This window comes from Eucyclogobius newberryi, unplaced genomic scaffold (assembly GCF_026437365.1).
Source record: "Eucyclogobius newberryi isolate DKJ021-1_F unplaced genomic scaffold, fEucNew1.0.hap1 SCAF_1, whole genome shotgun sequence".
NCBI classification, from domain to species: domain Eukaryota; kingdom Metazoa; phylum Chordata; class Actinopteri; order Gobiiformes; family Gobiidae; genus Eucyclogobius; species Eucyclogobius newberryi.
The window spans coordinates 29,721,423-29,738,473 of NW_027315723.1; the positions used below are offsets into that span (position 1 = coordinate 29,721,423).

General features: G+C 37.8%; 1 protein-coding gene across 1 annotated transcript in view; it reads right to left on the bottom strand.

The window, feature by feature from the left end:
* utrn (utrophin) overlaps nt 1-16,818 on the bottom strand; it is a 182,737-nt gene extending 165,919 nt beyond the window's left edge. Inside the window, exons 1-4 of the mRNA XM_072442911.1 lie at nt 16,671-16,818; nt 1,506-1,567; nt 1,335-1,427; nt 19-96 (exon numbers count right to left, since the gene is read on the bottom strand). Coding sequence (XP_072299012.1) covers nt 19-96; nt 1,335-1,427; nt 1,506-1,567; nt 16,671-16,743 — 306 coding nt within the window. The 5' untranslated portion in view covers nt 16,744-16,818. The remainder of the gene's footprint in view (nt 1-18; nt 97-1,334; nt 1,428-1,505; nt 1,568-16,670) is intronic.
* Nucleotides 16,819-17,051: the final 233 nt, after the last annotated feature.

Sequence of the window (17,051 nt, forward strand, 5' to 3'; positions counted from 1 at the left end):
AGTGAATTGGGTACGTACATTATTTTGATGCAGGACTTGAAGTACTTTGTTAACGTTGTTGAGGGCATGTACTCTTGTAGAGCCCTTCTCTTTGGTCTGAGGAAGAGGAAACAAAACAAAAGCGACGTCAGTTACTTCCCATTAATAATCAGCATTTATATTATTTACTTTCAGTTGGCGGCATGGGTCATTTGAGCTATTACGATTTTGGTCAGCATCATGTAGCTACAAAACTAAAAGTTTTTCTACATATTCTTTAACACTGCAGTTGTTTATTAACACATTTCACCACTCTCTTGGCATATAAAACATGGGGTAACTTTAAAGATATAAACCGTTCCAATCCATAACAGTGAATTATACTGTCTAAAATGTATGTACTTAAAAGGAAGCAATTACACAAACTATAAAAAAGGAGGAGAAGCATTTGAACTTGGGTTTTGCAGTGCACACTTGAGAATCTCGTCAGTTTTGGAGCATGAGTTATCATACACACACATATATATATACATAATGTGTGTACATATATATATACATAATGTGTGTACATATATATATATATACATAATGTGTGTACATATATATATATATATATATATATATATATATATATATACATATATATATATATATATATACATATATATATATATATATATATATATATATATATATATATACATATATATATATATATATACATACATATATATATATATATATACATATATATATATATATATATATATATATATATATATATATATATATATATATATATATATATATATATATATATATATATATATATATATATATATATATATATATATATATATATATACACATTATCCTATCAGCAGTACACAGGCAGCAAATTATAGAAGGAATGTTGAGATGAGCGGCTGCCAACTCTGTAGCTCTTTTAAGTGTGCGCGCAGTTAAACCTCTTATTAACACTCAATTATAGACCAAGTGTTCGCTATCAGACGCTGTTGGCTCATGTTATGCGTCTGTTGTCACTTAATGTAGCTGCAGGTGCTTCAAAACAGAAATTAGTCTCTCAGTAATTGAAGAAAGAGAAGAAAATTCCAGCTCAAAGAAGATCTAGGGCCATATCTGCAGAGGTGCAAAAGGGGGGCGTTAAACATACTTGCACCCTTAATAGAGGCAGATTAAATTTCACTCCTTTTAAAGTTGAATGCACCATCAGTCAGTTTGGTCTGGACCTACTCCTGGAGGAATTACTTATTTATATTTAATGTAGGGAAGCCGCAATTCCGAATACTGGCAAAATGATGTGACATTATTCAAAACGATATGAATGGACTAACCAGAACAGAGCCGGTGAGGCCTTCTAACAGGTCCAGCAGCTTCCTCCCATCCTTCAGGTCGGAGAACATGTCTTTGATGGATGTCTTTCCATTCTGCATAATGTAAAAGTTTAGCCCAAAATTAAGGTTGATACATAAAAAACATTATGCATTTCTGGTGCCGAGAAATACCTTTGAAAATTGAGCGTTGATCCATTTGGTGAAGGTTTTCTTTTGTACCGAATCATGTTCATCTGTGGAAAATAAATAACAGAGGCACGTTAGAGGCAACCCTACAAACGGCTTGTACAAATTACATATGTTTGCATCAGTTTAACGTCTTTAATGAGATCATAATGTAAATTGGTAAGCCTATGATCCTACTTGCTATTGCTATTATGCTTATCAGCATTAAAATGCTTCAAACGGGAAAATCAAAAGCCTGAACACACGTGGACACGGACCTTTGCCAGTGACTGCAGCGCTCCTGTTCGCCAGATTGACTCGTATACATATTTCACATTCTCTACCCACTCAAGCCTTCACTCAGCTCTTGCTTTATGCTCTACCAACGCGGCCGGCTCTGCAATAAGGTTTCATTGTTTTTCAGGCACAGACAGAGCTGCCTTGAAGTGCTTTACAACCTGCTGCGGATCATTGCAGTCCAGGAAAGACCTTTATTGGACCCAATCGTTTTTGGCATGATTAAAAGCAAAATATAAACTGTAGGTATTATTATGTAGCAATGGTTCTCAAATTGTGGTACGCTGGACTCACCTGGTTCTCACGTCTATATTTTTTTCTGTCTCATGTTAGTAGTCCTCATTTAGAATTACTTTTTTTTGTTTTAAACCCTGTTACGTATTGGTTTAGTCATGTCATTGATCTGCAGGTGCTCAAAAAGCTAAATGTGGTCCCAAGTGAAAGGTTTGCAAACAGGTTTGTATTGTACATTCAATAAACCCATGTGAATCATAACCTCAGGAGGTAAATCTTTTACAGGGACATAATTGGCCGCATTGCTGACAGTACCACATACACAGAGAAGTTGAAAGAATCATAAAAGAATCATTCACAAAAGGGTAATATTAAAGTAATCTACAAGCGAAGACTGGTAGTTTAAAGGAATAAGATTAAATCAACCTCAACTTCTTTACAGGCGGTATTATTTTATCTACATTTTTGCAAGACAATAACACAAGAATAACACAATTCTTGGTCCATTTTGTAAATTTTGCGAGACATATTATCTAAGCTGATTTGTGTCCTTTCTTTTACAGTTATCACCGCATCATGCAGTCATCGTTCACCTGAGGTCAAAGGGCAGGCAAAACATCTGTCCCGAGGAGAGTGCGAAACCTGTGTGCGTGGGCGTAAAACAAACCATACGAATGTGCAAAGGGGATTCATTCAGCGCTTAAGCACTGCCTCTGGCGGTCAGTAGGGATGGAATAGAACTGCCACCGTCATCCAACTAACTGCAGTGTAAAGCCCCATGAAGTGAACAACAGGTCAGGGGTTATGATGACTGGCACGAGTAGTCGGCCTTGTTGTTTTGTATGTACGTGGTGAGTGCGAGTGCAGCCGCGGGAAGGCTGAGATGGGTCAAAAAAACAAGAATGTACTGCAAGAGGGAGGCCGGAGTAGGGTTTGAAGGCGAGAAGAGACAAGAATACTGTGCAAAAGCTAAGTGAGGGTTGCTTTGAAAGAATATGACCATCAAGATTTATCTATATGTTAAATTTAAGTAGAATATAGCCTAGACAATTTACAAATACAGTAAAGAATGATTTTTTTTAAGGCCCTAACTAGGGTCTCTGGACAGAAAGTAGCTTTCCGGTGCTACGCCTTTTCTCTATTGTTAAGGTGTTTTTTGCACATAGTTCCTAACAAATAAACAAAGATTTTTTGCAATTTAAAATTTGAAATTCAGAAGCAATTTAGTTTTTTAGATCAAAATATTGACAATAGTTATTATAAGAGAAAAATAAATATGTATGTTTTCGCAGGATAAAGATGTGCAAATTCTGATCCAGCTTTATGTAATGCAAATAAGCCAAAACTATATATTTGTAAGAAGAATGTGTCGGTGCAATCCCTCATTCGTGATTGAAAATAACTGAATCTTTTTCTACAATTGTAATACTAGTGTTAAAATAGTTTAGAGTGGTTTTGTCACAATACTAAACTTTCCAACTCAACTTTGATACAAAGGAAAAAGCTCGATACACGACACCCAATTTTTTTTTTAAACGCTCCTTGTTTCAACTAGAATAGATTATACATTGAGTGTATCTAGTTTCAAAAGTAGTTCAAGTATTGATTAGTATCTCATTTTTGATACTTGACAACCCTAGTTTAGAGGCAAGAAATCATTACAGAGAGCCGACAGCGGAGTAACTTCAGCACATAAATTTCCCTCATGCTTCGGACTCGTTTGACACCCTGTGACGGCCCCCTGAGGCCTCAGAGGCTCCCAGTGGGCTCAGGTCTCTGGGCTCTGAACCTTTCCACCTCCACAGCACAATGCACCCAATTCATCTAGGACACTCCCCCCGGACCCCTCCCACCGCCCTCCACCTGACGAGGGCTGCTCCTGCTCGGTCCAGCCAGGAATGTCCCACGGACGGATCAAAGCTTTGGCACAGCTGTGAGTCCCTCAGCTAAACACGGATTGTATTAGCATTAGCGCTACACGTGTTCACTTGCCAAAAGAGTTGTCAAAAGTATCAACAATCAGATACTCATTGATACTAAAACTAGAATCAAAACTAGATACTCAATTTTGAGAAAGTAACAACACGGAAATAATCCCTTTGACAAACGTTTTTTAAATTATCTTTATCAGAAATAGAATACAACCACTTTGTTTAATAAAGAAAGTACCATTATTTAGTGTTGAAAATTACAGTCTATTGTCTAAAACCTTTACCTAAAAGAAAAAAGCATATTTACTTACCACTGTGGTTTCGAAATCAGTATCAAGAATCCAGAATATTCCTAAGTATCGAAATCAAGCTTGAATTTTTAGAATCGTGAAATTAACCTGCAGTATGTTTTCATCTGTATTATTTCAACCAAAATTAGCTTGACATTTGTGGAGCCAGAACTGTATGTACATTTAAAAGTATACATTTCATTAAAGACTAGTGTTGTCATGATACCGAAATATCAGTACTAAATAATGTATATATATAGACTTGATTCTTGATACTGATTTTGAACATGATACTGATAATGAACATGCTCTTTTTTTTAGCTCAAGGTTTAAGGCAATAGACTTTCTTTATAAAACATCAAAAAATCATTCTGAAACTGTTCACAGAAGGTTGAGATTTGAGTGTGTTTTTCAATCGATACTTGATTAGTTTCAATTCCAGTTTTAGTCGTGATTTTTGGCCATTTAAAAGTCTCAAAAGAATTATATGGTTATACAACAATGTTTTTAGATGAATGCATTTGGTTTCAAACATTTTGCAAGCTTCACAGATCATGTAACAGCCTTAAAAACCTCAAACATGTTAAAGTCTCACTTAAGCTGACATTTATATGAGCAGGATAAAAACACATCTCGAATGTAAACAGACTGACAGACTGTGGTACACCGAACACGTGCCTTTTACTACTAGTCAATACTATAAACAGAGCTAGCTTCATGTTACACACACAATATTTACATATGTACAATCTTCTGGTACTTTATGACCCATAATCTACAAGAAACATCGTGGGTGACTTGGCCTTATATTACATATACTACATATACAGATACTACACTGACTTAACTGCACCACGTTTCAAGGCAAAACAAATAGTAGAACTTTGACTCATTTAATGACCAGCCCAGCCGGAGGGATGTGGATGATATTTAAGGACAAGGTCAAGTACTGTTAAAGTGCAAAGAGACACTTCCTCCAAAACCAAACAGGAAGTTATGATTACATCAGGAAGCAATCCCACCGGTGTGCTCTCACAGCTCAATAAATAGACATTATGAGATTAGGAATAGGATGTTGACTTTAGGTAAGTTTTAATAACCTGTTTATAAGCTATCATTATAACGCCAAAGGTTATTTATGTCATCTAATGTATTTATTCAGTCCATAAAGTCACTTTCACTTGCCTAACATAAGCAAATGAACTGTAAATGTGTTGGCTGACATAAAGAACATTGTAAATTAAAGGATTTTTATGTTTTACGGTTTACATTGCTCATTTTATATTGGATACATAAGTAAAACACTTTGAAACACTGTGTATAATTTGTGCTCTACAAATAAACTTGCCTGGCCTAGTAAGTAGAGAAGTGACTGCTTGTCATAGCAGTTTGCTCCAGCAATCATCTCTTCACCAGAGGAACACCCTCCATGAGCTGTAATTTTAGAGACGCATTCTTTCATCCAGCCATCTTCATTTCAAACCTTCTCAATTTGCCACATAGAGCACAAAAGTTCACATTTGGCTGACTATAAATATATCTTCCTGGTTTGTTTACAATCTGCAGAAATCAAATAAACTTCTAAAACAGTGTAAGAAAAGTGAAGAGAAATCACAAGTGGTGTATCCGTCACAGTCAGCTGGTAACACATAACAGACTCTCATATTAAATAAACAGCCGTGGCCTCTGCGTGTGCCTCTTCTACAGGTGAAGAGTTTGTGACCGCAGCAGGTCCGGTGGGAAAAGGAGGGAGGCGCTCAAGTGAAAACCAAACAGAACTGAGGGTTACCACGGCAGCATCACACAGTAAACATGAGGTCAGAGCTACAACAAATACAGATATTTACAAAGTTTAGACGCACCACCGAGCGCCTACAACAACCACCGACATGTCATAAAGTGGACCAGTGATATTTCCTGAAATCTATTTTTATCAATGACACAGATCAAAGAGCTTCTCAAGCAAAACAATATCAGACTAAAAATAGAGGACAAAAAACAACTTTAAGTCTATACAATTGTTTTATGTATACTACTTAATGGATAAGTTTATGTTCCACTACAATTATCGCTGCTACTGCATTACTTTTGTGTTCTGATGCTTATATTTAGCCTAGTCACTAGGCCATCTTCTGTGGCACCACAATCTCAATATCTAACAAATAATACAGTATTAATAAATGGCTAGCTATAATTGCTGCTTCATGACTTTGATAATCATCACCACAACCAAATAATTATGAAAAATACTTGAGATAACTAGTACTGACACTGGACATTATGTTAATTTCAGCCTTTCAATCAGTTCAGTTCAGTCACTACGTTTACATAATAACACTGATTTAGGACTGAGACTAACACTAGACTTTTTTTTGACCGGGATTATTGCTTCCATTAGTCAACAAGTCTTTTTTGACATATTGATTCAAAAATGCCGCTGTCTTTCTTTTTGTATGTGTTTTAGAGTCTGTATTGTCTTGAAAATGACTGCGACTAAAAATACAACTATGATTATTTTTTTAATATTCGATTAATCGTTGCAGCCCTACGCAGAGTGCGCAATTGATCTGATTTTTGTCCCTCTTCTCTAAAGAACCAGTCAGGCCCCTGTTGTGCCAGTCTACATGCAGGGCAATAAGTTTAATTGGAAAGGGAAAGTTATTCGGTTTCCCTGGCGTGCATGAAATTGTAGTTAGCGATTGAAGTGAACCGACTTCCATACAAAATTGTTAAATGTTATATGATAAACATAAACTTAAGAAGATGAGAAATCTTCAGAAGAACGGCTCTGATCAGAAGACGATCAATCATATCCACTCCCTCTAAATAGATCAACTCCATTAGCAAAAATCTCCAGCATTGATTATATCTACGAACATTTTTGCATCTACGACTGTTAACATGGTTCCCTTGGCCAAGTGAATAAAACAGTCGATGTTACACTTTTCAGACGATGTCTTTTTATTACAAATGTTTCCATCACTCAAAGCATTTACTAAGGTGAACCTGTCCTTGACTGAGGCTCAGCTGTCTGGCCTTTAGGTGCAGAACACTACACACAGCGCTAACATGTAAACCAATGACTCGAATTTCAATCAAACCGTGACCACCTTGAACTCACTAAACAAACTTTCTCCTTCCGCTACGCTATTACATCAATATTTGGTCACTTTAACTCATTTGCAAACACGTGTACTTTGTAGTTAAAAAGGAATGCATAGAATTCCTATAACTTCCCATGCATTCCTCCGTCCTCCCCACAGCGGTCACTTGTCTGAGCCTGTCCCAGCCGGAGTAGCCTTGTTGACGCTCTTCACCCACCAACATTTGCGAATTTGTTAGCAAAACACTCGCAACGTCCATGAAGATTATCCCAGATCCCCACTTAGCAGCCTGGCAAACACACCTTTAGTGAGAGAGGTTGTGTGTAATGGTTTAATTAGAGGGGAGCAAAACTGTGAGGGTCAACACTGTTGTGCACTGCCTATTGTACAGTGGGCTCAAGGAGCTACACTCTACAAATAAACAATGTGCAAAGGTGGAGGAAGTAGGATTATCACTTTTATTCACCAATACATTGATTAATCATAGATGTATAGAGGTAATAAAAAGGCCAGTCACCTACTATATAATACTTTAAAATAATACTCCAAATGCAAAACAGTAATTCAACTCTTAAAGGTTCATATTAATTGAGGTGATACAACTACCTGCCACAACTGCTATTCTTGCTATGACCAATTAATCCATATATTGAGTCAACTTTATACAGTAAAAGGACCATTTTCCTCAAATGTTTTCTCAAACAAACGATTTAGAAAATGTATTCAGAAGATTGAACTTAAAGATCGAACTTAAACAGTTAATGTTTTTCAATGAATTCACATTAACGTTGATTAACTATCAATTTTGAATGATGGGCATGTAGTTACAAGTATACGGTAGATAGAAACTGCAAACATCTCCGTTTCATGAGCTCAATTTCTTGTTAACAACACAAAGAAAAGAGGTTTCGCTGCGTCACAATTGCCTCACACCTGTTTTACAACACCTCACAAACCCCACCTGTCCACTGACCTGCGAGTTTAGACCCATCCTCTGCCATCTTTACAGGTAAACGTCCTCAACACAACCCCTTTAAAAAAAAAAAGAAAAAAAAAAAGGATCCCCTCGCCGGACTCGGTAGGACCAGGACAAGTGGTTTGGTGTCTCTGCTCAGTCTCTGCCGAGTCAGTGAGAGTGGAGATGAGAGGAATGCAGGAGTGCACTGGGGAGGTGGGACAGTGAGGGGGTAAAGCAGGGGGCCATAGCGGTGTGGGACGGGGCCAAACTGTGTTGAGTCATAACGCATGGTGGGACAGGGGGGCAAACACACAGACCACTGTTCTGTACCATCACAGCGTGCATCGGCGGGAATGCCAGGAACGTCAACAGATTACATACAATCAGCCACGCAAACGCATAGACACAACATGGGAGTAATCAGGGTGATCCTCTAATGTTTAGTGCATATTAGTACTTTGTTTGGTGCAGGAGTTCCTGTGGTAAATATTTATCGTAGTAGTTTTGCATTGGTCAAGCTCTAGTTTATAAAGAAAAAATGTAAAATAAAAGTTGAAAATTATAACAAGTAGCACTTGGTTCTGTAATTTGAACAGCTGCTCCACTAAATACTTTAAAACAAACGGGAAAGAGAAGGTAATCTTACTTTAACAGGTGAAAAGTTGGAAAATGTGTGTATGTCCCAGTGGAGTGTCCAGATATCTACAATTGAATCTTTTTCTACAATAACGACATGTCAAATTGCCCATTAATCACAAGGAAATGCTAACTATTGGAGTAACTTTGTCAGCCAAGAGGCAAACCTCTATCTCGTGTTCTGGGACTGTCCTGTTGCTCAAAAATATTGAGCTGAAATTAACTATGCACTGCAGACTGTTTTAGAACGATGTACTTGGGCCTCAAAACTCCTGCCATGGACACAATACATGGATACCGTTGGAACATATTTTGGAGGCAGGAAAAAAGGCCATCACAAAGGAATGGATGACAAAAACCTCACCAACAATCAAGGACTGGACTGACATGGTCGCAAACGTCAGACAAATTGTTCTCTGGTCATATTGTGTTCTGTGGTGTTCTGTGTTTTATGTTCATCCCTTTAAAAACATTTAATTTAATGTTTTTGTATTATTAAATAATAGAGAAAACATGGGACTTACCAAATGAACTGTTCCTTAATCTAACCCTGACCTTACCCAAATTGTCATAAAATATATGTAAAATATATTTGTCAGCACGATCACCAATACAAAGTTGTGTTTGTGTGGCAGGACTGTGTTGGGGAGGTTTGAGCTGCAGGGACAGTTACACGCAATACGGTAGACACAATTTTCAGACAGTTATAGGTTAATCATAACTGAGTTATGAGGATTTTGACCCTTGTTTACAGTATGGTTGCTAGGTAACAGTTAGAATATACCTCTACCTCTTACATCTGCTGCTCATGTACAACCAGGAAGTAACAATATAAACGTCACCAAAAGTGTCAAACTGGGGGGAAATCAACATATCGTTTAGAAAAATCTAAAATATAATCAGGTTAACTATGTCTCAGTGAAATGTGTAGTCCAACCTGCCTCAGGCACTTTATGGAAAGGAGGGACAATTTAGCAACAAAAAAAAAGATAAACAAATATAAAAATTTTCATGGGCAGGGTCACATTTTAGATTGACTGCGTTTGGTTAAATCCACCTGTTTATTATTATTATTATTATTATTATTATTATTATTATTATTATTATTATTATTATTATTATTATTATTATTATTATTATTATTATTATTATTATTATTATTATTATTATTATTATTATTATTATTATTATTATTATTATTATTATTATTATTATTATTATTGCAAATGTACATTTTAGATGTCAAACATGTGCACTACTTAATGGATAATAGTTCATGTTTCAGAACTGTACCCCAAGTTGTCACTGTTGTATTGACCTCATTTCTTGCGACCACTAAGCATTTTAGTTTTGTGAAAGTAGCTCTTCGGGGGTAAGATTGAAGACCCCCGCTGCACAGTCATATACAGTCATTTACAACCACATTGCTCACACTCCACATTTAAGACAGAAAAGTGCAGAAATAGTAAATATATTAGAAAAGATTTTACATATAGAAGACTGGATTCTTTTAACATTTCACCAAAGTAACTTGTCAAGAACAGTGGACTTGAGGCTGGATCACTTTTTATATCAAACACTTTGGCACTTCACTGTGGTTGTTCTAAAATGCACACTGTATATCGTTACATGTACTACCGAGTTGCCTTCAGCACTTCTGGTTAGATGCTAAAACTGCATTCTGTTTAACTTCTACGTAACAATAAAGTCGAATGTAATAATCATAATAATCTTGAAGAAGAAAGCAGGAATAAAGCACACTGATAACTTGTCATGACTTCAAAGTATTAGTAGCCGAACTATAGTTACTGCGGTGCACTTTACGTCAGTGCAGTAGCTTCTTACGCACTTACCTAAATTCTGCTCCGGCCCGTGTTTTCCTTTCTTCCTTAAAAAGCTACGTTTGTGCCAGGACCGCCATCTACTTTTATTCATCTTAGAACAGTTTTACGCACGGAATGAAAAGACGAAACAAATGTACACAGGAAGTGGAAGAAACAGAGGATTGATGTAGAGAAAGGGTAAATGAGGAAGTGGAAGAGGTGCAAGCGGGTTTTTTGGTTGTGGGAGGCTCAGGTGGTGAGAAGGACCACCCTGACAAGACAAAAACAACAACAAAGTGTGAATAGTGACAGAACTGACAGTCAGCATAGGTTTTCCAATTCCACGAATCGTAGACTGAACTAATGACAAACAAAGTGGAACAAAGATCGGGTCAGGGGAAAGTTTAAGATGAATAATGAGTGTTTTATTAAAAGACAACATAGTCACAACAGCTGCATTAAGAGTCACTGAGACGAATGAAGTGGAGTCGGGGTGAGGCCAGTTACAGGCAGTGGACCAAGAGGGACTTTCCAGATCCACATCAACCAAACTGGACCAAAAGATAGTCCCGCCTTTCTGACAACCAAAAAGGCTAAACTACAAGATCATCCCATATCCTTTAAAAACTCTTTCTTTCATTCATTCATTCATTCATTCACCAATACAGCAATTTGTTGGACCGATTATGATCTACTACGGCTTTGATACGGCTGCATGATTTGAAATTGAAATGGTTGTTTTTCATCTGTGTCCTTACAAAAAATAAGAAGAAAAAGAAGATCCAGAGTGACACGTGCAGGATTCTAAAATGCCACGCAGCCAATTTACGAAAAATAAAAACATGTAAATGACAATCTGCTGCTTGTTACAGGGAAATGTCACGGAGGAGGCGGAGCTTATCTCTGCAGTCGTGAACAGGAAGTAATTGGACCCTTTTCTATTATTACCTTGTTTGTTTTGGATCCATTTTGCGGTTTACAATGAACAAAACGTAAAATTATAATTTAGTTATGTTATAGTTCAATAAAATATGTACCGTATTTTCCGGACTATAAGTCGCACCGGAGTATAAGTCACACCAGCCAAATAGAGAAGAAAAAAACATATAAAAGTCACGCTGGAGTATAAAATAAGGTTGTAAGTGTGAAACTAACAAATAATATCACATATAAGTCGCTCCGGAGTATAAGTAAAAGTATAAGTATCCAAGTATAAATATAATATAGATATAATAAGTATAAGTCGACCCCGGCCAAAACTATGAAAAATATATATAATTATTCATTGCAGTCCTTTCTAAATGTATTAAATGTTACTCCACCAAACAAAAGTAAAAACTAGTGTGCAAACAACATGGAACCATCACGCACATCTACGATTTGACGGACGGAAAACGGTTCTTCTGGGCCCCTGTAGGTATGCTCACTTTTATATATAGTGCCCTCCGCTATGAGAAGCATGGATTTTCAAGTGCCCCTCCAGCTTTAAAGAGTTAATCTGCACTGTGTCTGGGCCTCAGCCTATTTTTTGTTGTGGTAAATCCTGTCATGCGAGAGGTCAGAAGGTAAGATTTGCCAACGGGGATTTGTAGTTCTAATGAGCAGGTCTCACAGTGGTAGGCAACTGTGTTGGGCCGAGATGAAGACGGAGCGCGCTCATTTGCTGCAAACCACCTCCAGAGCATACGAGGCAGATCATTTTCGACCCAATCCGTCAGTTTAAATGCCATGTTGAATGGGTGGAGTGGAGTCACGTTGAAAGAAACACTCGTACGAGGCTGAAGCAATGGGTCCCACAGTCAACTCCACCCAAGGGTGACGTTTCGGAGCCACAGTTTCCATTCCCTAAAGTTGCAGCTACTATTTTCCACCCACTTTCCGAGATGCCGGCGCGAGCTATGGCGAGTAAAGGGCCTATTGGATATTTATAACTGCACAACACAAGCAGCATTCCCATAGGAGGCGTGCTGTTGCTCCATTCATGAGAACATAAGGGTGGCATGAAGTCAAGGAAGCTCCAAAACAAACAACGTCGTCATTATGATTGCACAAGGAAGGGTGGCTTTCGTTTAGTCAGTATAAGTAAAAGGTTGAATAATTATAAGGGGTGGCTTCTGAGTGGCTGGTGAGGAATGACAGTGGTTGTACAGTAACTCGGCGTTCTGCACGTGGAAAGAGTACAAAAAGCAGCCCGTATTGGACTGAATTGCGTAAGGGTTTGATTATTAACTGTGTTCAAAACGACCCCCGTCTAACCATTGCAGCTGTAGCAGAAACAATGAGAACACAAAAGGAAAGTGACAAGTCAATCATGTGCATGTGTTTCTCTGCCCCGGTGTGACACAATTACAAGTATTTAACACACCTCCAAACTGGTTAACCCTTAGATAGTCACTTCTGAAAGTTTGCCTTTTGTTCTCCAGGCGGGACACCCAAAGCACACCCATTTTAATGCAATTGCTTTTACGAATCGAGCTTTTAATAGTTTAATAATACGCCTGAGTAAGTGGTGGAACGACAGCCGTTTTGGTGCAGATAGCAGATCTCCACGGAGCGAGGAAGACGTTTTCTGCTGACACGAGCTACATTTATTAGTGAATTTAGATAGCTTTTTAGTCTTTAGTCAACACTGTCAATCCACTTTATTTGAGCTACATTTCGCTGTTGTATCAGACAGAACAAGCTATAGACACTTTTGACTGATACTGGCCTACAGAGCACCCATAAAAGCAGCAGTCAGCACTTATATATTTGGCCTATATCAAACATAATCTTCAAACACATTAGATTTAAGCACGTTTTTACACGTGAGAATATAATCCAAAAGCATATTTTATCTCAAACAAGAATGATCTTTGTTCTTACTCTTCACAAAGACAGATTATAAGGTGTACAAAAGTTCCAGACTGCAACTGTAATTATGTTCACCGTGCTACAATGCAAACACCAAGAAATAACAGATTTGTCACAAGTAGCTGAGCGAGTTCGGTGACATAAATCAAACCACGCCAGGTGCATTCCTCGCTGAAGAAACACCTTTTTTTCTTAAATGCAACATAAACGCAGAAAATCCAACAAAAATGCACAACAAAAGGTAAGAAAAGCCGCACGGTAAGTACATAAAGAATGGGTAAATGGATCGCAAAGCTTAGGTTGGGTAACCAAAACATACGTGAGGCTCTCGAGTGACAAATAAACGTGAGAAAATGGGTCATAGCGGTTAAACAACAGCCAAAATAAGGTGGGTGATATCTGACCTTTCACACTTGTCTCGGCTCTTGAATAGGTGAACAGGGGGAGGGGCGGGGCAGACGGGATAAGGTTATACCGTTCTAAGGTTAGCTCTAAACCAAACGCTGGTTGGTGTTGCCTGTGATGCCGCAGAATGGAAAAGTCACATCAACTGTATATTTGACACTTTCAGGAGAGTGACCAGAGAAACATCCCGGACACTGAAGCCCCCGCGTTAGATCAACAGAGCGAAAACATTACATTGGATTACGTATAATATTTCAAGAGCAATAAGGCCTTTAATGTCAGTCTTACGCAATGAGAACTAAAAAATTCAAACCGTGAGAATCGGAGGCAGTAACAATGAGTAATTTCTGTTCAATCTATTCTCCAAAAAACCCAAACAATATGTACAAATACTTTTTTATCTTGCCGTTTATGTGAGAATATCTTTATTTTTTAATTCAGGAAGTTAGATTTCATAAATCTAGACTAGAGATGTCACATAAAAAATGTATAATTGTATAATTACTGTGAGAAAAAAAACATCACGATTTATCGTCGGTATTCACAATTATTCAGACTGTGACTAATCAACAGTGAAAATCTTTTTTTTTTAATCATTCCCATAGTTACTGTTACTGTTCCTCAGGTTTGTGAACGGTTTTACGAAAATTTACTTTTTAAAAATACTAAATAAAGTTAAATGTGACAAAAACAGGCAGAAAACGAATTAATATAAATACAATTGTATAATAAAATTGTCATAATTATTATTATTTTCTGGTTCTTGCGATTATAAAATTATAACCTAATAATCTTGACATACCTACTCCAGACAAAAGAATTTCAATGTTTGTGACAGATAATCGTAACAATAACATTTTCTATATTTCACATTGAATTGATCTTTTATAATTGGCTGTATAACACGCACATTATTACCCATGTTTAATCCTTTGCAATGGATTGTGGAGTCGCATTGCGCCCCCGATCCCTGCAGATACGAGGGTCTTTGAACAGTCCAGCAGCAGCAGCAGTGGACAAACCTCCTCACTTACTTTGTTTATAGCTACTAATGTGTAGACAAATTCTAAAACAGTGTCGAGGCAGATTGGGATATTTATTCAGTGGTTTCTATAAGTAAGACGCTACAAACCAAGAGTCGTTTTACTGGCCCACGCTGTTGTAAAGGTTTAGAGCACAAGAGCGAGTTCTTTAAAGCGTCTGTCGATGTGTCTGACAGCTGAGAAAACAAACTCCCACCTGCTTCACCTGTTTGCAACCAAGCACCACAGAAATCAGAAGAGCGTTCGGAGAAAAAAAGTCAACTAATCTTCTATCATGTTCATTTTCCGAGCCTCTTTTTATTATTTTTAAATTTTGTGTTTTTATTTGACAAAACAAAAAAAAATCATGAGCAAAAAATCTTATAACATTTACAAGCACATTTTCTCTAATAAAGTGCAAAAATATATATTAATATATTAATTTAAGTCAAAACCCTACACTCGACATAAATGTGAAAATAATAAAATAATCTGTTAATAAAAAAAAAAAAATGAATTCCACTTCTGTGTGTCTTGTTCTTTTTTCCCCCATAAAACAACAAAAACAACTTCTTTAGGCGATCGTTTAGTCTAAATATTTGACATAATTACAATACTTAACGACTCACACCCTTATGCACTCTATCGTTATGAGTTTGCCATAATAATCTACATAATATACATAAAAATCCTGATTTTCGGCTATTTGAACTTGATCGTGAAGTGCGCTCGAGCAGGATTGCGGTTTTGGATACGAGCGCCGTTAAATTGCAAACTCCGTCTGCGCGGTGGAATGCCACAGACTCTGCCAGGTCTCTGTGGCATTTTAGGTGGTTGTGCAGGGAGCGACGGCATATGGAGCGCTTAACCAACGCGTAATACCCAAACACCGACAAATTTCCCTATAATAACGCGTTTGGAACACGCGCAAATGCCCAAAAATATAAGTACAACACAAGCCTAAGCATTTGACTGGCTAAAATACAGTGTGCACCTAAACTAATCTTGAACTGATTAGAGTTTTCATAGCTGAAGACTTGCTGCGTGTGCGAGTGCGGTCTACAAAAGATTAACCTATGCAATGATCCGCTGAGAAAGCTCGCCTGGGTGTGGCCTTCACTGTATAAAGCCATCCCTGCATTCTTGCCTTTCACCGCCTGCACCGCCATTGGCCACCTTCACTGTTACTTTCATTTCCTCCGAGGCGGCGCGTTACAACCGAACCATCTCCTGTTCTCGCTGCGCCTTTGTTGCGTGCTCTGCCCCGGACCTGTCTGTTGCCACCATGGGAACTGAGGTTAACCATGCACAACAGGATTTCTGGCTAGATCAGAGTTTCCTTTCACACCGACTGCTGATACGCAAGTGTAACAAAAGCATCCCGCAGCAGCGACGCAGACAAAAATGAGGAGTCTCTGTGGATTATCATCTGTTTTAAAGCCATAGCTGCATTTCAAGACTTGAGAAGCATTATAATAGTGCTGTGGTATTGTCACTAAAGATGAGTCCAGAACCTTGTGTCTCCTCTAGATCACAACTGACTCACTATTGCTGGAGAAGAGCTACAATGATCCACGTTAGTTATTGAATTAAAGTTATCAGTTCTGAATGAACGTACCAGATCTCCACTTAATGATGTCGTTGAATTCTTCGTCCTTTCCCCCTTCTGCAGTGTTGCCCTGCGTTGCCATGGCACTCAATTAATCCAAGATGTCAGTATTGGAAAATGTAGTGTTAGGCCCGCCTGGACCTCTCCCCACCTGAAAGGGAAAACATATCAGATGTTTTATTAGCAGTGATTTAAATTCATTGAGGCACGTTTGGTAGATGTAACTCAATAACAGGGTCTGAATGAATGTTCACACTCCTCATAAACAAACGACTTACTGACAACTCCCAACATCGGTCTGACGGCACAAATGCCATTTCACACTGGGCCCTTCAAACTAAATGAAGACAATACATCTTAGGCTGAATAACCATTTATAAAGCCACGAAC